At 43.6% G+C, this 23904-nt stretch overlaps 3 protein-coding genes across 5 annotated transcripts in view; 2 read left to right on the top strand and 1 right to left on the bottom strand.

Moving 5' to 3' along the window:
* Window positions 1–14094, top strand: part of ABAT (4-aminobutyrate aminotransferase) — a 50742-nt gene extending 36648 nt beyond the window's left edge. For all 3 annotated transcript variants that reach the window (XM_066198526.1, XM_066198527.1, XM_066198529.1), the window contains exons 6-16: window positions 1168–1217; window positions 3913–3993; window positions 4107–4199; window positions 4571–4633; window positions 5142–5205; window positions 5830–5978; window positions 7149–7286; window positions 8447–8614; window positions 9345–9491; window positions 10495–10606; window positions 11903–14094. In XM_066198526.1, the coding sequence (XP_066054623.1) occupies window positions 1168–1217; window positions 3913–3993; window positions 4107–4199; window positions 4571–4633; window positions 5142–5205; window positions 5830–5978; window positions 7149–7286; window positions 8447–8614; window positions 9345–9491; window positions 10495–10606; window positions 11903–12024 (1187 nt within the window). In that variant the 3' untranslated portion in view covers window positions 12025–14094. The remainder of the gene's footprint in view (window positions 1–1167; window positions 1218–3912; window positions 3994–4106; window positions 4200–4570; window positions 4634–5141; window positions 5206–5829; window positions 5979–7148; window positions 7287–8446; window positions 8615–9344; window positions 9492–10494; window positions 10607–11902) is intronic.
* Window positions 14095–15194: 1100 nt separating this feature from the next.
* Window positions 15195–16881, bottom strand: TMEM186 (transmembrane protein 186). Its single transcript, XM_066198530.1, has 2 exons — window positions 16732–16881; window positions 15195–16111 (listed from the first exon to the last, which is right to left on the bottom strand). Exons 1-2 carry the CDS (start codon window positions 16738–16740, stop codon window positions 15374–15376), a joined length of 747 nt encoding a protein of 248 aa, XP_066054627.1. The 5' UTR covers window positions 16741–16881; the 3' UTR covers window positions 15195–15373.
* PMM2 (phosphomannomutase 2) lies at window positions 16792–23509 on the top strand. Its single transcript, XM_066198531.1, has 8 exons — window positions 16792–16880; window positions 17178–17289; window positions 18219–18295; window positions 18862–18953; window positions 19636–19735; window positions 20155–20230; window positions 21341–21456; window positions 22475–23509. The coding sequence occupies exons 1-8, from the start codon at window positions 16815–16817 to the stop codon at window positions 22577–22579; spliced, it is 744 nt and encodes a 247-aa protein (XP_066054628.1). The 5' UTR covers window positions 16792–16814; the 3' UTR covers window positions 22580–23509.
* The last annotated feature ends 395 nt before the right edge of the window (window positions 23510–23904 follow it).

Raw genomic sequence — 23904 nt, 5'->3', positions numbered from 1 at the left:
AAGAGAATTGGAGAGAGATTCTGTGTGTGTGAAAAGGGTAAATCAGGGGTAATAGAAGTTGGTGGTATAATGAGAGAAGATACAAAGACTTTCACATACAGTAACACTAGCAACAGCATTCCAAATCCTCACAAGCAACCCCAGAGATAATCCTTGAGCTTCCTAAACATTGTTTCTTTATAACAAATTTCTGTGCCCTCTGGAGATTTCTAAAACACTTGATGTACTCTCAAAGGGGCTCTCAGGAGCAGCCCCAGGTGCAGCTCTCAAGCACACAGCTCTCAATGTGTCATTCCCTCTAGCTGAACAACAGCTCTTCCCATGACAGCAGATGCCATGCAGATATAGTTGATCTGTGTCCCAAATAGCCACTGTTATTATCTTCATAATAATTTTAACAGATTTATCAGCATGACATGCCTCTAAAACAACATGGATATTCTCTTGTTTTCAGCTAAAGTATTCAAAACTGAATTTATAATGGATTTGTTAACACAGTCACCTAATGCTCCATTGCTCAAACAGGATAATCAGGGCTGTTGGCATTCCACTGGAACGGGGATTCAGAAGCACATTAAGCTTCTGTAACAAAATTACCGTGGTCTGACTTCTTGAGCAGTAAGGAAGATGAGGTTTCCAACTGTTTCTACAAGGAAATGTAAAAGATGATGTTAATCTCTGGTGTTGGCATTTCATACATTAGAGATCAGGCTTAAAATTAAATTCCTGGCCTCCTTCGAAGATTTTTTTTTTTAAACAACAGATAAATTGGTTTTGCCTGTAAGCAAGCAAGTTATCCTGTAGACTATCAATGGGTATAAATTAATCACCTTCATTGTTGTTAAAACTGAAGCTATCTTAGTTTCTTATTAAGAAGGATAAATGGTTGTTTTTACTCTGCAAAACTTTGTCAAAGTAAGGAAATGGGTGTGCCACAGCTCCCAGCAGCAGTGCTGTGCTGTGCCCTGCATCCAGACAGGCTGCAGAGGGACAAAGAGCCAGAGCTTTATCCTACTTCAAAAGAAGTCCCATTATTAGTAATTAAAAATATACAAGTTACACATAAATAGTCAAGCATTAAGTTATGGTTATTCTCTAGATTATGCTTTGCATTACTTCATTGAAACCAGATAAAAACTGCTTTCTTTCCTTGTTCTTTTTAATTAGGTTACAGCCATCCCTCTCTGATAAAGCTTTTACAGCAGCCACAGAACCTGGTAAGTGAATTAGAACGTGAAGTACGTGAAGGAGTTCTCTCTCTCTCTCTCTCTCTCTCTCTCCTTGTTGTGGGCTTTCTCTTTTTGTCTTAGACTGATAGTGAATGCTGATGATTCCATTTAATGTATGATAGGATCTGCTTGCCTTACTTCTCACTAGATGAAAAGAGCTTTGTAGTGTTTAAGAAGACACCAAAACCTCTGGGAAGTTTTACAAAAAGTAAACATTTGGGTGGTGCAGGCACTTGATATATTTGCAGCCACATTTAAATCATAGTTCAAACATACTGTCTCAAATTAACCATTTTAATTATGTTTTCTGGAGATTTTTGAGCCTGAAAGCAAGCCCAAAACCTTGAGAGAGAATGCAGTATCTTGGACATGGTGCCCCCTACATCTGGAATGCTATGGGAAGTTTAGGGGGTTTTTTGAAGTTGAGAATATTGACTGAATGCCATCTCCTAAGTGCACTCCAGCAGGGCAAAAAAATGCAGACATTTGAGTTCCCTGAGCTGATTTCCTTTATGGAGTACTCATATCTTCAGGTGAGAAATTCTGCCTTTTTTAGGACTAAAATACTTCAAGAAAAAAAACAAACAAACAAACAAAAAACCCCAAAAAACCCAAAACAAACAACAAAACAAAATACCGGGACTAGAAATGCTGGAGTTATTAAGGTGTCAAAGGCAGATCTGGATATTTTGGAAGGTCTAATACTCATGAATACTTATATTAACTTATAAAGATGATTTCTGAGAATATTATCTTCACTGTAATACAGCAGTAGGCATAGTCAGATTTAAAAAACAAACAGAAAAACAAACAAATGAAAATCCCCAAACCAATTAAAAAATCAAAAAGTCCTGTTGTTGGTGACAGTTGTTTATTTGCCCACTGGGTGACACTGCCTGCAGTGAAGGAACTCCTCCTCCAAAGTCCCGCACGAGTGGCCCAACTTCAGTCAGTGTTAGCAAAGGGATTGTGGTGTTTTTCCTGGAGGGAGTTTTGGTTTGTCTGTAATGTCTGTAATGCTCCACATACCCTCTCTATAGCCAGCTCTGAACACAGAATGTGCATCTGGCACCTTGATGTCAATGTTCTGTTTTTCTCAGTTCTGGGTATCTCATTAACTACAAAAGAAAAGTACACCTTTCTGCTTAGTGGCAAATGTTGGCAATTGACTGTGACAACCCATAATCAAATCCACAAATTTGTGGTCTTCTCTTTTTAACTTGATACAAAAATTTACTTCTGAACTGAGATAAAAAGTCAAGTAATATTTCTTATAGCCACTAAACAAAAATTTTGTGTTAAACCTGTCATTAACATCCTTGCTTAGATTTTCTTTTGAGTCTGTTGAAACAGTGTTTTGGAAGTAAGACACTTAATTTAGAAAGTCCCAGCTCATCCAGTGTTCTGTCTTGTGTGATACTTGGTTTTCCCTGAGAATCCTGATGAAATGTCCTTACAGGTGCAGTGTGACCACTTACACCTCTTGCTGTGCCTCACACATCTTGGAATGAATATTTGTGTTGAGGACGAGGAGTGAAGGATGTTGATAAATGTGCAAGCTTGAGCTGCACTGGAATATGAGTGTTTTGGGAGAGGCTGTGTCTCCCCTCTGGAAACCCACTGAGACTTAACTTATCAAAGCTCAGCCTTTAATTTCAGGCATTACTTGTTCAACAAGAAAGACAACAAACAAACAAAAAAAAAAAGCAAATAAAGGTGCTTGGCAGTTGGCAAATTTATTGAGCTTGTCCTTCGCTGAGAAAATTTAATTTAAAAGAAAGAGTAGCACGGTATGAATCAAATAAGATTACCCACAAAGACTAAGAGCAGCAATGGATCAATTTTAATCTGTGACACAATTTAAATTAATTGTATAAATGTGGCATTCATCTCCATTAGTGGACTGGGGAGGCTGAGGGGCTTTTTCCAGAGCTGCTCCTTAGAAACCTCTGTGTGGGCTGCAGGCTGCAGACACCAAAATTACCTTTCCCAAAGGTGTGAATCCTGATGTGACCAGTTCACAGCACCACGGAAACTGGAAGGAACCTCAGGTGGTCTCTTGGCTGACCTCCTGCTCCAAGATGGGTGGCTGTGAGATGAGACCAGGGTGCTCAGGGCTTTATCTGGGACCTTGAAGATCTCCAAAAGAGCAGCCTTGTTTCAGTGCTTCACTCTTCTCTTCCTGCAAAACCTTTTCCCTATGCCCAAATCAGTACTAATCATGCTTTGATTCATGCCCATGGCTTCTCATCTTCCACTGTAGAGCCTGGAGCCTGGCTCCACCTTCCCAGTGTTCCAAAATGGTCTGTCTTGAAGCTCAGCAAGGATGAAAATGCTGCTATCCTAACTGAATTTAGCTACTCAAACTGAAAGCAAGTAATAAAGATTTCAGAGCATATTTCCTGTGTATAAGGAAAATGGAGATCAAGCAGCTAAAATGGCAATGTTGAAGAGGAAATGTCAGTGTGAGTTAGTATGCACCTTTCCTAAGGTGTCCTGCAAGAATAAAGTAGTAAGGATTAGACAGAAAAACATATGCTAAGGCAGGAATAGTAATTCCTAGCTTAAAACTACTTGTGCCATGATACATATTTCTGCCTGGTATTTATAATCTATTTTGATATCAACCTATTTTCCATGTGATAGTAAGACCTAACAATTTCTCTTCCTTTGTCTTTTTTAGAGCACTTTTATCAACAGACCTGCCCTCGGGATTTTACCTCCAGAGAACTTTACAGAAAAACTGAAGGAGTCTTTGCTATCAGTAAGTTTGAGATACCTGTGGGCTGATCACCATTAGTATCATCACTGTTATTATAATTTTGCACTATACTTGTGTTCAGTATTTCAAGAGTAATTTTTTGTCTTTGCTGACAGGTGGCTCCTAAGGGTTTGTCACAGGTTATAACCATGTCTTGTGGATCCTGCTCTAATGAAAATGCCTTTAAAACAATATTCATGTGGTACAGAGTAAGTAAAACATTAAGATGTTTTTGTAGGTTTAGATGTAGAAATGAGTACTTAATCATAATCAGAATTGTTACTGCAAAACAAAGTGAGGCTTGGAGGTTGTCTCGCTCATGATGTTCTTTATATTCAATCTAGTATAAAATCTTTATTAAAACATATTTGTCTAAGCTTTTACTTTAAATTGACACAACTTTAGAAGTTATAAAGGAAAGGAAATAAAATGCAGATTGTAGTCAGCATGTGAAAGCTATAGTCAGGGTCTTCCTTGACTCCAGTCTTGAATCCCAGCATTACTGGTTTGTGGTTCAGCCATAAATGCTTTGGGTACAACTACAGGAACACTCACGTTGAGTTGTTTGGGTTTTCTGCAGAACAAGGAGAGGGGCCATAATAATGTCACAAAAGAAGAACTGGAATCTTGCATGATTAACCAGGTAACATTTGTTCTTTGCCACACCTACGGATGTTCCACTGGTTTGGGCTTGGAAGGGAAGATTGGGAGGAAACATTTGGTTTGCTATGTGTGAAGAGGAATCTGGGCTTTGTACATTTAGGAAACGGTGAAATACAGACTGCTCCCAACAAATATCAGGGAGTCATCAGGAATGCATGGGGGTGCAGCACAGGGGGGCCCCAGCCTCTCCTCACTGAGCCCCCACAACGCCAGGCACAGCCACCCCGTAACCCTGTGCTCCTGATTTGTGTAGAAAGGGGTGGCTGTGCTGCAGGCTGAGCCTTGTCTGAGCTCAGCTGTGCACTGATGTCAGCCCACAATAAACCACCAGGGATCCATCAGTGTTCGTGCCGGGGTTTGGGGGGTGACCAATGTACTTGTTGAAGGGAAGGCTGTAGCAGTTGGTGGTGCCTGATGGAAGAGGAGCTCAGGGGCCAGTGAGAGGGGTGTGAGCCCCTCTCTGACCCCACTGTGTGCTCTGCTTGCAGCCCCCTGGCTGCCCTGACTACGCCATGCTCTCCTTCATGGGCGGCTTCCACGGCAGGACTCTGGGTAAGCTGTCCTTGTCCCCCCTCACCCCTCAGCTCTCTGGGCTTGTCCTCAGACACACAGTGCCAGTGGAGAAGCTGTAGGTTCATTAAGGTTTGCCTTGGAAGCCCCACCAGCACTGGAATGTTTGAGTGACAGTAGGAATTGATTTTATGGTTTTGGAAAAATTCTTTTCAGACAGGCTCTTATTTTCATTCTGAATCTGCAGCTTCCTGTCTGTACTCATGAAAATCTAACTCCTGGGGTAAAATCACCACAAACATGCTGTCACTACTTTTACTGGTTTCAATCAGCTCAGTCCCTGTTCTAAGCATGTTTTACCTGAGAGTGCTATAACTGTGAGCTTTGTGAGCAGTTGTCTTTGAAGGGATGAACCCACCTTGTCTGAGCAACCTGTTCAGACTGACAGGTTCTCCTGCTCTTCTGGAGCATGTGCAAACTGGTGCTTAAAATCTAGAGCAATCCATTTAAGCCTGACTAAATCCAATTACCCAGTATTTCAGAAGACAGTAAAAACACAGAACAGTTAAGAGAATTCTACAGTCCGGCCATTTCACCTCTTGGTAGCTTTTTTCTTGTATTGTTCCTAGATAGGTATTATTTTAATTTTTCTCTCTCTGGGCTTAGGTTGCTTGGCTACAACCCACTCTAAAGCAATTCACAAACTGGACATTCCCTCACTGGACTGGCCTATTGCTCCATTTCCAAGGCTCAAGTATCCCCTGGAAGACTTTGTGAAAGAAAATCAACAGGAAGAAGCCCGTTGTTTAGAGGAGGTAAAAAATTTCCTGGCAGCTTTCTGTTGTTTTTGATTTGAAATAATGAATAGTGTTGGTAGGATTAGTGCTTTTCACTAAAAGAATGTTTTCAGGGATTGGAACAGCCTGTGATTGGACCAGCATTCACTGTTGTTTACAGTCAGACCCCTCTCCCTGCCAGCTTACTGGGAATACAGGGCTGCAGGAGTGATACCAAAGTGAAATTTCACCCTCAGAAGTTTGTTGTATCACAGTGAACTCGTCTGCCAGCTCTTGCCAAAGGGCCATGGGCTGAGAGAGCAGAGTGTGGATAACCCACTCTGCAGAGAAAACCCCTAACAGTATTTCAGCCTTTCCAGCTTTTCCATAGCAGCTTCTGGCACAAAGCTCTCATTGTGCAGGGGTGGACCTGTGAGTCCCCTTAGCCAAACCTGCCTCACTCCAGAGAACACAGAAAGCACTGCAAATGCCTTCCCTGGGGCTGCTCCAGGCTAGCTTTGGTGAGAGAAATGCAATGCTGGAAGCCATTATTTTAAAAACAAACAAACAAACCAAAAAGCCAATTTTTTTTCTTAGCAAGTCTGTGCTTGGCTTCCTGGCCCCATTTGGAAACCCTTGCTTTGCACAGCCTGCAGAGGCTGTGGCCCTGAGGGCTGTGAGGGGGATTTCAAGCACAAACACACCATTAATTGCAGTAACTGGCACTAGGAGGTTAATGAGAATTATCTGTCAGCCCCTTAAAACAGAATTTCTGCACTATTTAATCTGATTAATTTTAATATATCTGAAGTGGGTGACTGGAAAAAGTGAATTTTCCAGATTACCTTTTCTAATCCATTAGCAGAGTTTTGGTTTCTGACACAAAATCTATCCCCTTGCATATCACTTAGCAATGGCACAGTGAGCTACGGTGGTGCTCAGCACACTGCCAGCTGAACCTGGCTAGAGCTTTCACAACTCTGTAGATAAATGTGCAGCTAGTGATTAGGACATGATTTAAACCCATTCAGATACAAGAAGGCAGTGTTAAATGCTGGAGGAGCCACTTGTTCATCCTTTGTGCCTCCTGGTACCTTTATAGCCAGGAATGTCCACGAAAATCTGAAGTTCTGATGAGATTTAATCTAGTTGGGAGGAAATGGACAAATGTTCTGCAAGGAGGATGTACCATAAGTGTTTGATTTACAGGTGGAAGACCTGATTGTAAAGTACAGGAAAAAGAAGAAGATTGTGGCGGGGATCATTGTGGAACCCATACAGTCGGAGGGGGGGGACAATCATGCTTCAGATGACTTCTTCAGAAAGCTACGAGACATTGCCAGAAAGGTAATAAAACATTTCTCTGGGCACTCAGTGGTAGCTAAACATGCACCCACTCATTGTCGGTGTCTCCAGAGGCTTTGCCCTGCCCCAGGCTCTTGGAGGCCTCCTTGGCAGCAGTCAGGGTAGTTGTGTACCACATACAAGCAATCCCTGCTCTCTCTTCCATTTGATTCACACCTAATGGTTTCCTCACTCCAATAAATTATCCTCTAATTTCAATGTGAGAGAGAAATTACTCTGATTCATTAGCTATGAGTTTTGCAGGTATGTTCTTTAAATGATCATGTTAGTTGGTTGAGGAGGTTCCGTTTCTGAAGAAGCAGGTTGTGAAAAGTACAAATTTTAATGACATGTTTTTAATTGCAAAACAAAAAAGCTGAAAGACAACTCGAGTCCAGCCATTGTGCTGACGTTCCAACAAAACAATGAAAAGGACAGATATTTTGGTACTCGGAATGTAAAGTTGCCTATTTAGAAGCTATGACCCTCAGTAATACTTAGTCCATGCTTTTTTTCACCCTCAAAACATCTGTGTGCCTAAGAGATGCTGCCAAAAGTACTTACCCATTGTTTTTAAATACAGTATTATGATATAGCTTGCTGTCCCTGTCACAAAGTTTGGACAAAATAGTCCTTCACATAAAGACCCCACATTGCCAGCTCACATGAATAGCTCTTTCAGCAGAGTTGGCTGAAAAGGCAGCTTTTCATACCCCCTAAACTGACCAGCTCATGCTGTTGGTACTGCCTCTGTGCCACATAAAGCCCAACTCTGACTGGGGGCAGAGACTGCATATTTCAAACAAACAAAGCCCCTAGAAATGACACTCTGCTTCCCTCGGGCATTGAAAATGCCACCTCTGCTCCTCCCAGACGTTTTCAGGTATCCTCTAGAAATGCTCAAGACTATATAAAAACATGTACTTGGTGAGTATGGGCAGTAAACAAGTTTCTAGTGCCTTCCTGAAAAAACAGCTGAATTTTTAACTGTGAAATCTGACAGGAGGGGCCGTGGTGGAGGGGTTGAGGAGGGGAAGTTGGGGCAGTGAAGGGAGAGGAAGGAGAAGTGTTGCCTGTGATTGTGTTGATGTGTTCTCTGAGGGAGATGTCTGTGGTTTGGGAAGGAGAGCTCACATTCCCTGCTCCTCACTCTGTCTCTGCAGCATGGCTGTGCTTTCCTGGTGGACGAGGTGCAGACGGGAGGTGGCTGCACAGGGAAATTTTGGGCACACGAGCACTGGGGCCTGGATGACCCAGCTGATGTGGTAACATTCAGTAAGAAGATGATGACAGGAGGATTTTTCCACAAAGAGGAGTTCAGGCCAAACGCTGTAAGATATTTGATGAAACTTGAACTCTTTCCTAGTTGGTGACCCCCTGAGGAGTGACTGGATCCATGGAAGGGACAAGGTTTCCTCCAGCAGTGTGGGTTCAGCTGGATGGGGCTGCTGTATTACAGAAACTTGCTGTGTGCTCACACAACAGTTATCATCACCTCTTCACTTTTATTCCAGTTGTTGTCAGTCACCAAGGTCATAAAGCTTGTGGGGAGGAGAGGAGAACTGGGTTAAGCCTAATGGAATAAACCTTCAGCACAAAATCCAACCACAAACTGACACCTTCTCCTGTAGGGCAACTTGGGAACTTCAGAGCTTGTATGTCAGCATTACAGATTCTGTCAGCAAGATTTCTTCTTTGCACTAATGACATTTTAGATGTAATAAATGAGAAAAAGAGTCAAATTAAGGGGAAGAAGATAAAGCTTGATGTAAAAGCCTGTATAGATGATGCTGATTTCCTGTCATCTATACTGTGTTTCAGTGACATGTCAGAGCAGCAAGGTAGAGTGCACTAAATGAGAAGCATGAAGTAATCACCCTGTGTTTCAGCTCAGCAATGGGATTTTGCTTTACAACATAAAAAAGGGGGGGTTGGTGAGATTAGTGCATGCCTTTTCATACACCACATGTTTGCACTGCCAGTGTCATGCCTTGCTTTTCTTAATTTATAGTGATTTGCCTGTTAACATGTTCCACAACTCTTTTTCCACCCTTTCCCAAGCCCTACCGGATTTTTAACACCTGGCTTGGAGATCCATCCAAGAACCTTATGCTTGCTGAAGTCATTAAGGTTATTAAAACAGAAGACCTTCTAAACAATGCAACCCACGCTGGGAAAGCACTACTGACTGGGCTGCTGGATTTGCAGGTAAACACCTGGAAGGATTGTAGGTAAGAAGGAGAAATTGGCTGCTGAAGCAGGATCTGACCTCATCCAGTTAAAACACTGGGACTGAGGAACTCCAGCTGGGGTTTAGACCGTTAATAATAACTTCAACACTGGCCTGAGTAACTGTGTCCCATTTGGAATTGAAGTAAACTTTCTTTTGCTGACTTAAAAATGCTGGGTTTGTATAGCTTAATCCAATATAAAGGGTGATCCCCAAAATATCTGAAGGTATGTACTGCAGCTAATTAAATTACTTCGCTAGAAGGTTTTGTTACAGTAAGCAGCTGGTATTTCCTTGTCCTAAAGTTCTTTTTAAAGGAAGGTGCTTTCATATTTTGTTCCAATTCTGCTGGGCTGCTGAAATAAGAAAATTTTATCTTTCCCTCCCTTGTTTAAGGGAAATTCTTTACCTCTTCTACTGTGGAGCTCTACAGACAGGTGTTTAAGGACAAGCTTGCAAGTGCTCACCTCCCAAAGACATTTTGCATAGAATAATCTCACAGGCCTTGCTCTCTCCACACATTTAAGACATAGCAGGCAGGAGAACAGAAAATACTATAATCTCATACTGTGGAGGGCCAGAATACAACTAGCCCTATCCAAAAGATTGCTCTTCCAAAAGATGAGGATTGTGATTGAGAGTAAGTGATGCAGATACTACTGGCAAGTGTCTCAGTGCAGGGTAAGAATGAGCTGGTTTCTAGCCTTTGCAGATGGTTTATGCTCGTTTTCCACTGTAGATGTAAATAGGGTGTGCTATGCTCATTCCAAAGAATGTTTTACCTGACCCAGCTCATGGGTCAGATTCATTGTCCCTCCCTGCTTTGTGCTGGGCTCTGCAGGCTGAGCAGGACACGAGGCCATGTGAGCCACACTCCAGTGGAGCAAGGAGGCAGCAGGTTCCACCTGGCACAGCCAGGCTTGCCACCAGGTGCCCTCTGTTGCAGCAGCTGCCATGTGCTTGTCTCTCCTGTCTCTGCAGGCTCGTTACCCCCATCTCATCAGCAGAGTGAGAGGAAGAGGAACATTCTGTTCGTTTGACACTCCAAATGATGCAACTAGGAACAAGTTAATTACAATAGCCAGAAACAAAGGTAAGAAACTTTGTGTGTGGATGAGCTTCACGTGACAAACGGTGGCATTCACATGTGAAGGTAATTGTTGTAATGCTTCACATTTTCCTTTTCATATTGTGTATGAGTATTTCAGTATCAGAGGACAGTAGTGAAATGACAAAGCTGGATTTAGACTTTTCTGGAGATACTTGTTGTCAGAGACCTCAGAGCAGGCTGTTGCATGGTGTGTACATTTACCAGTCTCTGCAGGTCTGAGGTGACTGGAAGAGATCTGTGTAGGGCGTGAGTTTTTGTGACATCAAGTTCAGAGTCCTCTGCAGTGACTTTAGGTGCCCGTGGACATGGCTTACTTCTAGAAACAGGAAAGTTACAAGAAAGTTAACGTTACACAGGAAAACACAGGGAGAAGAATGATGAGTTTTATAGATACAGAATTCCTATACCTAGGAATTCCTAATGATGAAATACAAGTGCCTAAAATGGGCACAGTGACATCCCTCTTTTCCCACAGAACTGTTAACAGCTGCAGGCAGGCACAGGTATCAAGAGGGGAACCTTGGGATCCACACCTAATACTCTCTAAATTTAACCGTGTGAGCCCTGTGTTTGCTGCTGTCTGTTTTTGCTGTTACTCCTATCTCCTGAAAGAAGGAGGCAGGGTACATCTAAGCTGTGCTGAAACCAAAATTTTAGTGTAAAAGACGCAATTTTTTGTTCTTGGAAACTAAGCCAGCAGGGAGAGAAGGCAAGTGGTTTGTTTTATGGTAAACCAAGGCTTTGCTTTGAGGCAGGGTAAGCTCAGCTTAGTAATATGGGTTCTCGCTGCTCAAAGATTCCTAAATTGATTTTGAGCTAAAAAGTGCATTTAAAGCCCTGCAGGGAGAGGTTTACAGGCACTGAGACATTTTAACTTCTTGTCATTAAAAATGAATTAGTTTAAAAACCAATGCAAAGAAACCTCCTGTGTCTTGTTGTGGCACCAAGATGCTTGACCAGGAGAGTACTGAAGCTCTGAAATCTCAGATGCTGTTTGAGCTCTGTGCTGGATGGATTCTTTCCATTGCTGTCAGGATTACTCCCAAGACTCCAAGTGTTTTATAGAACAGCTCCAGGCACCTACAGTGTTCTTCTAAGCTGATGTGAACCTTGAGGCCATTCACACCACAACATGCTGTATCATGGTTTGACTAGCAGGATTTGGGGAGCTTCTGTTGGCCCTCCACAGTGGGACTATCCTCATTCAGAGACCTGGATTTTTCTGGATGTTTGGCCAAGATGGAAATGACCGGAGGACCTATTCTGTTCTCATTTCAGGTGTTGTTCTGGGAGGCTGTGGAGACAGATCCATCCGTTTCCGTCCAACACTGATCTTCAAGGATCACCACGCGCACCTCTTCCTGAACATTTTCAGTGACATCTTAGCAAACTTCAAGTAAAAAGCAGTTCCCTCGCACTGAACAGCTGATTATGAAATTAGTTTGCATTAATTCATGTCTTCTCTACTTACAAGATAAGTGTAAAGTCATAAACTGAGGTTTGTGTTCTGTCTGTAATCCTGCCCAAGGCGAGTTGCTCCATGTACACACGCCCCAGGCAGAGCATTGGCACTGGTCACCAGCAGGTACATGCAGCTGTCCCTCACTGTGCATTCCCTAGAAAACGTGGCCTGGTGCATTCCCTAGAACCTCCCTCTTCTGGCCTGGGCCATGTGAACTGCAGAGTCCTCCCTACAGACACGTCCCTCCCTGACTCCACTGCCTGAGCAGGACCTGGTACAGTCTGTTTCCACAGGTGACCCTGGTAGATTTGTGTCCAGGAGCAGCAACAAGCGTGGCCAAACAACCAGAGCCACACGCCTGCCACACAGCGTGCCATTCTCCAATGGCAGCTGGAATAAAATCAGTGTTTCAAGGAAAGCTCTGCTTTCCACCACTGCCAAGCACAGTATTTTACAGAATAATTTCCAGCTTTATTCCCTCGAGTACAGGCATCTGCCACACCAACTGCATCAGGGCACTGTCAGCTCTGCCCAGCCTGCACTCACTGCTTCACCGGTGCCCTCAGCCACACCTACGGCACTGCAAGTGGCACTGAAGCCCTTGTCCTCTTGTCCTCATCATGGATGGGTTTTAAAACTTTTGACTTCTCTTACAAGCAGACTTGTACAGAGAAAACTCTACCCTGAAGTATGTAATTTGACAAAGCTTAGAGAACCATGCAAAGCACATTCTTCCACTTCTGCCAGCAGTCTAGAATGATTCCAGATTATTTTACTGCTTGCCCAGAACACACAGTAGCCATTAATTTATCTATTATAACTTCTACACAAATACTTGAGGTATTTTGTAAAACTAAAGCAGAAATGCCATTATCTGGTATCAGAGCCACTACAGTGAAGGCCTAGTCCTGACTGCACATTTATAATGCAAAGTAATTCTATTTTTGTTCTAATAGTATATTCTAAGTCATTGATACTTCAGAGATCTTCTAGAAAGCCACAGGATCAAAAAATGTGTCAACAGTTCATTAATTTGTTTCTCTTCAGAGAATTGTTTTGGATGTCTCTTTACTGTTTGCTGAAGGCTGACTTGAACTAGATCTGGTGCCTTTCTTTTTCTTGGTGAGCATCTGGATTTTGTTTACTAAGTTTAACTTTTTGTTGTGCACCAAAAAACAGGGACCACAATGGACTTTTACAGTTGCCCTTTCAGGACCTGACCACAATTTTTAAGTACATAATAAGAGACAGAGAAGTTAAAAGATTTACATGTTTAATACAGCTACCAAAATGTGAAAAGGTTCTTTACCTGCTTTGAGAAATGTTAATCGTGGTTTTCCCATTTTAAAGTACTGGTATTGGGAAACTCAAGCACAGTCACTTCTGCCAGCTTAAACCCAGTGGGATTTCTATAAACTCTGCAGAAAGCAGAATTCTGGGGCCAGCTGGGCAGAACCTGAGCAGGTTTTTGAACAGAGGTTGTAGAAATCTGGGGGAAGGACCGGTAAAAATTGGTGTTCAACAAAACTTCATTGTCATCGCTGTCCTCGTAAGCGTATTATCAGCAAAAGGAAAGTCAAACCAAGAACTGGATTTGACAGCATTTTGGGAATTAGTTTGTTCAACATATCAGTGCAGTAGTTTTAGTGAATGTCTCTAGCAAGTCTTGTACTTTTACAGAAGCAAAGGTCCAGTAATTTGAAGTCTTACCACATCTTCACTTTTATTATGACTACTCTAGGTGTTTTTATAATTTTTACTGACACTCAGTAACTGTATAATTGTGTACAACATGTTGATGAAATCATTAGAGAATACATAGAAAGCACTGCAGCTGAAGCATATAAAGTTAATATTGTTTACAGCATACTGTGGACAGTGCCAAATAAATGTTTAAACAAATACTTAAGTACACTTCATGGTGTAACTAGTAACTGTACACAGATTCATAACAAATGACATCAATCATGTGTAATCAATATTCTTAAATAAAATATTTATAATTGAACTTCTCCGGGGCTTTTCATTTTACACCCAGTACACACCTAAAATGAACCATCAGTGCATATTAAATACATTCTGATGAAGATAAACCTCCAGAAAACACAGTGTACCTGTACAGCCCCCACTGTATTTTGCTGCCATGGTGTTTACACCAAGGAACATATGGATTTGTTTCGATATTGGTGTGCTACACAGCGTCAGCCAAAATTTAAACTCACAGAATCCCATTAGGAAAAGTTCACCATGAGAAATAGTAGTTCAGGGTAACCCTGTGCACTTAAATGGCAATTTTACTTAACTGCCTTTGCTGATCTGCCAAGAAACAGAGGTTTCACTTCACAAGAGGAAGAAATAAGGAAAGAACACTCCAGATTATTGGTGAGAGTCAGTTTATTTGCCAGTTTCAAATGAAGTTAGAACTAGAGGAGGGGCGTAAGGAGTTACCTTGCTTCTGACAATTCAGAAAATATTACATGTTATAGGTGATAGGTTTGGTTCTTTCTTGGGTTTAAATTCCTCATTTCTACTGAGGTTTTGGAAAAGGAGAAATCATTCCATGGTACTGGTACAAGACCACAATCCTTCATGGAGACTTCAGGTGCTGCTTTTCCCCTTCCAGTGAAGAATGGCAATTTCTGTAAGAGGCTCCTGAAATACTGTCCCAGCCTTTAACTTAACAGCTGAGCTGCCAGTGTCTTGCAGCACACACACCCTGTTTTGCCCAGCTCCACTCCCATCCTGCAGGACCCTCCTGAGGCCAGGACACCTTCCCAGTTCCCTCAACTGCATGAACACATGAGTGTGTCCATCTCTGACATTCAGCAGTACCCATCATATGGATGTGCCAGACCAGCTTTGATTTCCAGAGGCTTCCCAACCAACCTGAAATTAGCTAAAAGAAACACTGAGTTTGAAGTGAGGATGCTCTGGCAGCTCCTGCATTTCATTTCAAGAGCTTTTTCATGTTTCATACCAACCAAAGAGGCCAACCAAAGAGGTTAGCCCCAGTAATTTGGCCTCCTACAGCACATTCCAAGGACAGTTCAGGCTTGGAATGCTGTGACATTACTGAATCTGATATGAACAGACACTCCTCACACCATACACAAGCTTCAAGACCTTTAATCCAATGGGCTGTGCTTTACCACTGACTTTACACTGGGTGCACTTACAGCAGGTTTTGCACAGGAAAAGGACAGAGATGTGTAGTTTGGTAAACTACTTAAACCTCAGGGAACAATAAGCACAATGAACATGCAGCATGGAAAATCATGGGAAATGTGTCACACAGGTTCTCCAAATATTTGAGTAAATTTCTGTCTGTCTACAATCTGGCCATACTTAATTGTAAAATACAAAGTATCTGCACTGTCAGATCGTTTGAACTGGTGAAGTAGCTCGTCCTTGCTATCTCCAACTTCATCCAAGGTCACCACTGTCTCTATAGGACAGTAAATATCATTACGTCTTCCCCAAAACGTCAGGTGGGCCACTCGGACAGTCTGTCCGTTTTCACTTAAGTAGATTAATCCAATAATTCTTCTGAAGAAGTAGCTCATACCATACAACATTGCCCCAGCAAAGACGGCGATGCCAGTGGTGTAGAAGAGGATATTGTGAGACACCTGGCCCTGCAGGTAGAGGTAGTAGATGGGAGGCAGCATGGTCATGGAGGTGGCAGTCTGCAACAGCTTCAGTCTCGACAGGACCCTGCAGTATTTTATCCCTGGGAACCTGTAGACGAGTTTAAATTCTTCAGTCCTCCCATCCACAGCCTTCTGCTGGAGCACAGCAGCAGGGGCTGAGTGGGACAAACACACAGAAGGCTCTCGCGGTCTCCTGAGGTAATTATTGACACCAGGAACTCCCCGGGGTTGTGACTGCAAATGCTTCCATGAGCCAAAAATCCAGGGCAGGCGAGCATCTTCCCTTCTCCAGGACCTTGTCCAGAGCTCCTTCTGCAGGCATCTCCCAAAAGCTGGTGCTGTGCAGACTTTAGTCCTGACTGTGCAGAGCCAAGCCTGTAAGGCAAGATTCCCACCGGTCATCACTTGAGTCCCCTATAAAACCCCATCAGTGAGCTCGGAGTTGGTCCCTCGGGCGCCCACAGACAGTAAAGCACAAGCCCCAGCTCACAGTAACCTTAACCCAGCGCTCTGACAGGGAACTGGGGTTGGTGCTCGCATCCTTCCCTGCGCACCGAGAGGGAAACTTTGCTAACACAACCGGTATCGGTGAGCTCGGTGACCGACCCCTACACACCCGCTGCCTGAGCAAGAGCGCAGTGAAAGCTGCTTCTACCTCGGTGAAATCGGCGGCTCGTTAAATAACCGCGTAAACGGCAATTTCAGAGAAACAGAATAGTGGAGTGAGCACGGTAAAGGGGAGCAGAGCGCGAGTAGGCCGAAAGCGGGAGCAGACGCTGGGAACGCGCAGAACTGAGGAGAAAAGGCAGGAAGGGAGTTCCGCGCTGCCCCCGCCACGCTGCAACACGCGCGGGCACCTGTCCGTGCAAAGACCCGTCACCGAGCGGCCCGCGACGGCACGGCGACAGCGACGGAGACAGCGAAAGGGAAGGAGTCGGGAAAGGGGAGAAGAAGGGCGACGGCGAACAGCCCGCCCCGCTAACCCCGGCGCTCACCGCCGCCATCGCCCCGCCGCCTCAGCGCGGCTGCGCCCGGCCCGCGCGCGGCCCGCCGGGAGGGGCGGCCCGCCAGCCCAGCCATGGCGCCGGCGCCCTCGGTGCTCTGCCTCTTCGACGTGGATGGCACCCTCACGGCCCCGCGCCAGGCGAGTGCGGGACGGGCTGCCAGCCCGCGGGGAGCGGGGCGGACGGCACACCGCGTCCTGTCCGCCAGGCCTCCGGGAGCGGGGCGGACGGCACACCGCCTCCTGCCCGCCAGGCCTCCGGGAGCGGGGCGGACGGCACACCGCCTCCTGCCTGGGGGGCCGGCGTGTGCCGCATGCCGCGGGCTCCCTGGGCACACTGAGCACATTTAACGCTGCTTAAAGACCCGCGCACGGTGCTGCGGGTTTGTGCCGATGGTTGCGGAATGGCAAATCTGACGGCTCTGTTTTGGACCGCAGAAAATCTCGGCGGAGATGGCGGCGTTCGTGCAGCGGCTGCGGCAGAAGGTGAAGGTGGGAGTGGTGGGCGGCTCGGACCTGGCCAAGATCCGCGAGCAGCTGGGCGAGGACGGTGAGGCCGGGCTGATGCAATCCGGGGGCCCGCGGGGAGCCCCGAAGGTTAAGTGGAGGTTGAACCCCGTCCATCCCTCCCTTCCCTTGCCTTTAGTTGTCTTCCTGGTGGTGGTGTGTTTTCACGCAGGCTGTGGGCAGCTACTAAACCGGCATTTGGAAATCGCAGCCTGTTTGCTCTGTAGAGGTGTATCTCGATATCAAATTAAGCGATTGTTACTAATGGTGAAATCCTGCCTTGGTGACAGAAGCTTGGGAGGGATTTCTCACGCTGCTGTGTACAGTGGAGTCGTGTATGTGACATTCACGTGTGGGTACTCAGCTGTCGAGCACATCCCTCGAGGACCCGATTTTGTTCACTGTGGGATTTTGATGCAGCGATGGACTCCTGCCTTAGTCCTTTATTTTTAATGGTCCTAATTCATCAGTCCTTAATTGGTGCCACTGATGGCCTCCTGTAGCGCCCAGACATCTCAGAGTTTGTTTGCCTTCTAAGTGGTCTCCAGTAAAACCGTATCATCTTGTGCTGTGCTAAGACTCACAACTCCCGGATATCTGCTGAAGATTAGTGACACTGAGGAAACAAACCTAAAAGGGCAGTATGTGACTTGCTCTCTAGCCAGGCTGTGTGCCACGCGTTTGCAGTATTTGAGGTGTTTGGTCATTTCTTTACACTTAATGCAAAGAGTCATATGCCTCTAAGTAAAGCCACAGGTAAGTCAAACAAATGACTTCATGTGATTTGAGGTGTGTGTTAATCATAGGGGGAAATGGGACTAGCATTAATCTTGTGCTTGATGCTATGCTGCTGAAACTTTCATGCTTTAGGAGCTATTGTTTGCTGTATTTTAGCCTATTTAACATTTAAGGCAATTCTGCATTAAGCATATGGGGGAAATGATGAGTTACTGTCTTTTTGCTTGTTTTCAGTGATAGAAAAATATGACTACGTGTTCCCAGAAAATGGCCTGGTAGCATACAAAGATGGGAAATTCTTGAGCAAGCAGGTAAGTGTGAAATTTCCAATAGTGGAAAAAAGGAATTTTCTAAACAAGATTTTGACTGGTACAGTGTAATCCTCTGTAATCACCCTTCCAAAGATCAAAATTACTGCTGCTTTCATACGTTAGTCCTGTTAATGGATCATTCATTTGGCATATAATGTTTAACATAAGTAATGGAGAGTAAACATTTAAAAGAGATCATTGCTGAAGTTGCTACCTTGACCATTGGTTCCAGTTTACTGCTGGAACAAGCTCCATTTCTTCATGCTTGCCTGTAGCGGACATTAAATCCAGCTTTTTGTTTAGGGCTGCTGCCTGTGGCATACAGTTTCCTTCTGAAGCAGGTACAAGTAGGAAGCATATTAAAGGACAGTTTGGTGTTACAAAGTGAACAAAAAGAGCCTGGAGTTAGTACCGTGTGAGCATCAGCTGATGTTACTCATTTAAGGCTTGTTTGTTTCTCTGTGGTATTAACCATCCCTGATTACCCAATGTCTGTGTTTTCCATGTGACTTGCTTTTAGAATCTCAGATTCTGGACACTTGCTTGAATGGTGTTTGTTTTGTTAGAGCATTCAGGGTCACCTGGGCGAGGACATCCTTCAAGATGTCATCAACTACTGCCTGAGTTACATTGCAAAGATTAAACTTCCAAAGAAGAGGTATGTGCACACAGACATCTCACTGTGGCCCTGTTCTTCACGGGGGAGATAAAGCTCAGCTCAGGGTGCTCAGCAGAAAAATGAGTCATTTCTGCCTAGGGAACAGCTCTGTGTGTGAAACAGAGCTCCATCCATGCAGGCAAAGACAAGTTCCCAGCTGGAGCACAGGGTTTGAAATACTGATTCAGCACTTCTGTGTCAGAGAGAAGGAGATTCAGTTTTGCAGTAGGAGTGTTCCCTTGCAATGTCTGGAATTCAGCAGCATGGTATTTTCCAGAGATGAGAGGTGCAGCCAGACCAGCTCTGTGTGATGTGTGAGGTGCAGCTGCTCCAGGCACTGAAATGCACTATGTGAGGCAGGGCAGAACACTGCCCACATTGCTGTGAATCTTGCAGCTTCACCCCAACACTGACAGCCTGGCCTGTCAGGCCCTGAGGTTGATGGGATGCTCCAGCCACACTCATTAAACCAAACTGTACTTTTAAAAGTCAGTAAGGATGATGTTGAGGTTGCCAGATTCAAAGTCTGGTGCCAGGCGTATCTGTATGTTTGGGGTTTATGCATACAGAGAGACAGCTGATTTCCACTGCCTTTAGAATTAAATGGAAATTTATTGTGATGTTTTGTGTTTTGAGCAATTTTGTCATCTAATTTCTGTCCTGTTCATCAATTCCCTTGCAGAGGCACTTTCATCGAGTTCAGGAACGGGATGTTAAATGTGTCCCCCATTGGAAGGAGCTGCAGCCAGGAAGAACGACTTGAGTTCTATGAACTTGATAAAGTGAGTTACAACTCTTGAAAGATACCCAGCTCTCCTGGAGGAGGCAGATATGGCCAGGTTATGATTTTTAAAAATCTTTTATCATTTCTGCAATTTTTTTTTTCATTTTAATCCTTTCCATGTGGTTTAACTAGTTTCCTCATTCAGACCTCAGGCAATAGACAATTTTTTTTTATTGTTGGAATAGCAAAGATTACTTGCAGAAGGGTGGGTTCGGCTCATGTTTTTAATCCAATATCCAGGGTACTGAACATCCTGCTTCTATACATGGGGTTTCTGAAAATCCCAGTCCTAGGTAAAAGCATTATTTCTTTGTAACCAGCCTGGGTCCATTCAAGCCAATAAACGATTCTCTTAGAGGTGATTTTGGGTCAATCAGCACAGCATGTAACTGATGTTTGGTTTTGTTTTCTTAACAGAAGGAGCATATCAGAGAGAAATTTGTAGCTGATCTACAAAGAGAATTTGCAGGCAAAGGCCTCACATTTTCTATAGGTAATACTTTAAAAGAATGTCATTTAAAACATCAATTAATTTAAATTTCATTTAAGTCATACTCTCTTATGGCTGTGACATCCCATCTCATTTGTATGACAGCTGTCTCTGGGGGTGGCTGCAGGCAAGACTGAGCCTCTTTTTCCTCTCAGGGTCTTATTGGGATGTTTTAATTGAAATCCATCAACAAAGAGAACTTCATTTCTTGTCATCAGTTCATTGTCCTTTAATGTCAGTTGTGTGACTGATTCTGCTCATTTTGGAGCACATTAGATGCTTCAGATTAGTCAGAGTTGTTTCTGTGAATCAGTTTTGATCAGAACTACTCCCTCAGTGCTGTTCCAGTTGCCCTTGGTTCTGCAGCTATACCTGCTGTGTGGGAGGAAGGAAAGAATCCAAAAGCAAGTGCAAGCTTAAGGAAAATATTATAATATGGGGGAATTTATTTTTGATGCATTTTTTGTTTTTTACCCTCTCTCCTAATACATTACCACACTCCTGCCTTTTATTGTTTTTCAGAATTGCAAAGTGTGGTTGGCATTAGTGCCAAAGCAGTAAGGCAAAAGTGAACTGCAGTGTAGTTCTTCTCTCTCCTTTATGTTGTAAATACCTTTTGGACACCTCCTTCAGCTGGGAATATGTTCTTAGGTATTGATGAAGGCCAAGGGCTCAGAATTGCAACAGCTGTTGTCTTGTTAGGGTGTGCTGAAAGGGCTGATTTCTTCCTTTCCTACTCTGAAAGCCTTAGAAAGTCTTTGCCTATGATTTTATGGCTGTCCATATATCAGTGGCTGTGTTCATTTGTGTCCTTTCTTTCTCAGAGTAAAGGGGTTAAATGTATTTCTTTTTACAAAGGTTCCTTTGGATAACAAGGAGTATTTGGGAACATGCTCAGACTTTGTGGAATGGATAAATAATCTCTGAATCACAGCTGTAATAACTGATACCCTATAAAACACTTTCTGTACTTGCAGGACCTAACTCCAGGGTCTCACACCATTTCTGTGTCTTCTGCAAAGCTCCCTCTGCCTAAAGTCTTAGCCAGTTCAGGCTTTTTTCACTTCCTCTCCCTTCAGAAATGAACAAAGTGTTGGTTCCCCTCTCTCCTAGGAGGGCAGATCAGCATTGATGTGTTCCCAGATGGCTGGGATAAAAGGTACTGTCTAGGAATTGTTGCCAAGGATGGATACAAGACTATTCATTTCTTTGGAGACAGGACCATGCCAGTGAGTACATTACTTTGATGTATTAATTTTGTGAGCTGCTGTAATTAAACCTCAAAGACTGTAGGTTCTAACCTTACAACCTTAGTCCTGACAAGAGCTGAAGTCAGGATATAAACATGTGTCCATGTTTACCTGGCTGCAGCTGGGAGGTTTCCTTCTGTTTCCTGAAGTGAACACAGGGTTCTTGCCTTAACAGAGGTTGTTTTAAAATTGAACTTCTGTAATTCTGTTAAACACCTATGTGACATGACTGTGAAACTGATTGTCCTGCTTGGTCAGTGTGGATTGATTCTTCTTATTAGCTGGTGTTTATTAAACATCTTTATTTCCTGTCCTATTTCACACTGTGCCTTTGCTCACTGCTCTGTTTGTCTCCACCCTGGGGAACAGAACAGAGTCCTTTGTCCCTCACCATGGGGCAGAGCTCTGCAGGGCAGTTCAGAGGCTTTTAAAAATCCTGAACAGAGACTTGACAAGAGCTTGTGAGGGCACTGGCCAGCACAAGCTTGAAATTAAAAACTGTCTGAATATGGCCAAGGGACAGTGTCAGGCTAAGTTTTATAAGAAAAGGCTTAGTTTTATAAGAACTCACCGGTATAAAACTCTTAAGTTACACAGGACCTTATACATTTTAAAAGGTGAAGTTTTATAAGAAAAAGACAAGCTTGAAATTAAAGCTTTTTTCCCCCAAATCAGCTGCAAAAGTTATCACCTGTCCCTCTGCACAGAGCTTACGGACAGTTCATTTAAAACCCTCTAAGTGGCAGTGCAGCATTTCCAGAGTTGAAGTACTCAGAGCTGATGCTGACCCCGTGAAGGCAGTGTGGCAAACAGAAATTTGGGAATGAAGCCGTGGATTTTGGGGACCTGTGCTCATACAGGGGCAGTGCTGTTGTTCACTGAGCCTAATCACTGCAGGCCCTTGGGAAAAGTCCATTCTTTCCCTGTGTCCCTTCATGTGTCCCTTTTTGTAATTATGCTTTATGTTAAATAAAATTAAATCCTCTCCTTCTTCCAGGGAGGGAATGACTATGAAATTTTCACAGACTCCAGAACAGAAGGCCACAGTGTCACATCCCCACAGGATACAAGAAGAATCTGTGAAGATCTGTTTTTTAAATAAAAGACTTTCAGAATTCACACTTCCAAGACGGTTAAAACACCAAAATAACTTGAAACATCATCTTCATTCTGTATTGTTTTTTTGTCATTGGTCATGACTAGCAGGTGCTTTGCAGGTCAGTCGTTACTGAAGGGAAGTGTTTTAATTGAAGACTTCTTGCTTGGTTGTTGGGTTTGGGTTGGGTTATATTTTGGGTTGGTTTTTAAGATACCTGTAAACATCCTTAACTAATTAATTATATAATCTGCCTCTTGTTGATTCGTGGTCTCAAAATTGGCCTGCAAGGCTTAATCCCAAGGGTTTTTTTCTGTTGAGGCTGTTTTTTAAAAGATGCAGTTGGGTTTTTTTAAATATTTACCTTATGCTATATTAATTAACATGAATTAAAAGACAGATGGGATTTTCTTGTCTAAAACTGGAAGATGAGCAGAAGGGAAAGGTTTTATTTCTTCCTGGGGTTGGGTAGATGGCACTGAACCAGAAGTTCAGAACCCTGACTGCCATCCCAGGAAATGCTGGACCAGCTGGTGCCGAAGTTGCCTCCTTGGGATGGATGTGGTGCCAAGGCACAGGTCACGGTACCTACACTCTTTGCAGACCAAATCTAAAAAATTGATTGTAAAAATCAACTAAAATAACTTCAGCACATTAGCAAAATATATTTCTGTCACTTTCTGATCATTTTCTGAGATTCCTGGTTAGGGCTTTAAGGGTAGGTGAGATTTTTTGTACTACATTACAAGATGTAATACAAAATTCAAGTTAGTGCCTGACACTGTGTCATGTTAATATTACTCTTCTCATCTGGCATTAGGAAAGTAATCTTGAGTATGAATGGTTTGATTCAGTAAAGGAGAAAAAAATCTGATTTTACCATGAAAAAATACCGTTTCCATTTGTCATTTTGGTAAATAAAATACTTAAAGCAGACCTTTTGCATGCTGCCTGTCTGTACAAAGAAATTAGTAATTTGAATGTTCCTGGTTCATGGGATACTTGCACAGTAAAAAAGCAGAGAATAAAATCTTTGTGTACCACCTGAAATCCCCAAAAGAGCTTCCAAAAAAAGGAGGGGGAGCTACAATGCACCTCATGCACCAGAACTGGTTTGTCTTCTAGCACACTCCTTCCCCGGCTAATTCCTGTTTGAATGGAGCTGACTTAGGACCAGAACCATCCCTAGTGCAGGAATGGTGTTCAGGGACTGACATTTTAGGAGCTGCTGTTCTGTGTGTGCTCCCTGTCCTGTACCTGACGACTTGGTTATTTTACTGTGGCGCTGCTCGCTGTGTTGGCACAAAGTTACCAGCACAAAATACCCCCCA

Source organism: Chamaea fasciata, unplaced genomic scaffold (assembly GCF_029207755.1).
Source record: "Chamaea fasciata isolate MVZ Bird 193981 ecotype frontalis unplaced genomic scaffold, bChaFas1.0.hap1 SCAF_16, whole genome shotgun sequence".
In the NCBI taxonomy this organism is placed as follows: Eukaryota; Metazoa; Chordata; class Aves; order Passeriformes; family Sylviidae; genus Chamaea; species Chamaea fasciata.
Note: the sequence above shows the minus strand (reverse complement) of the source record. Positions and strands in the feature narration are given on the sequence as shown.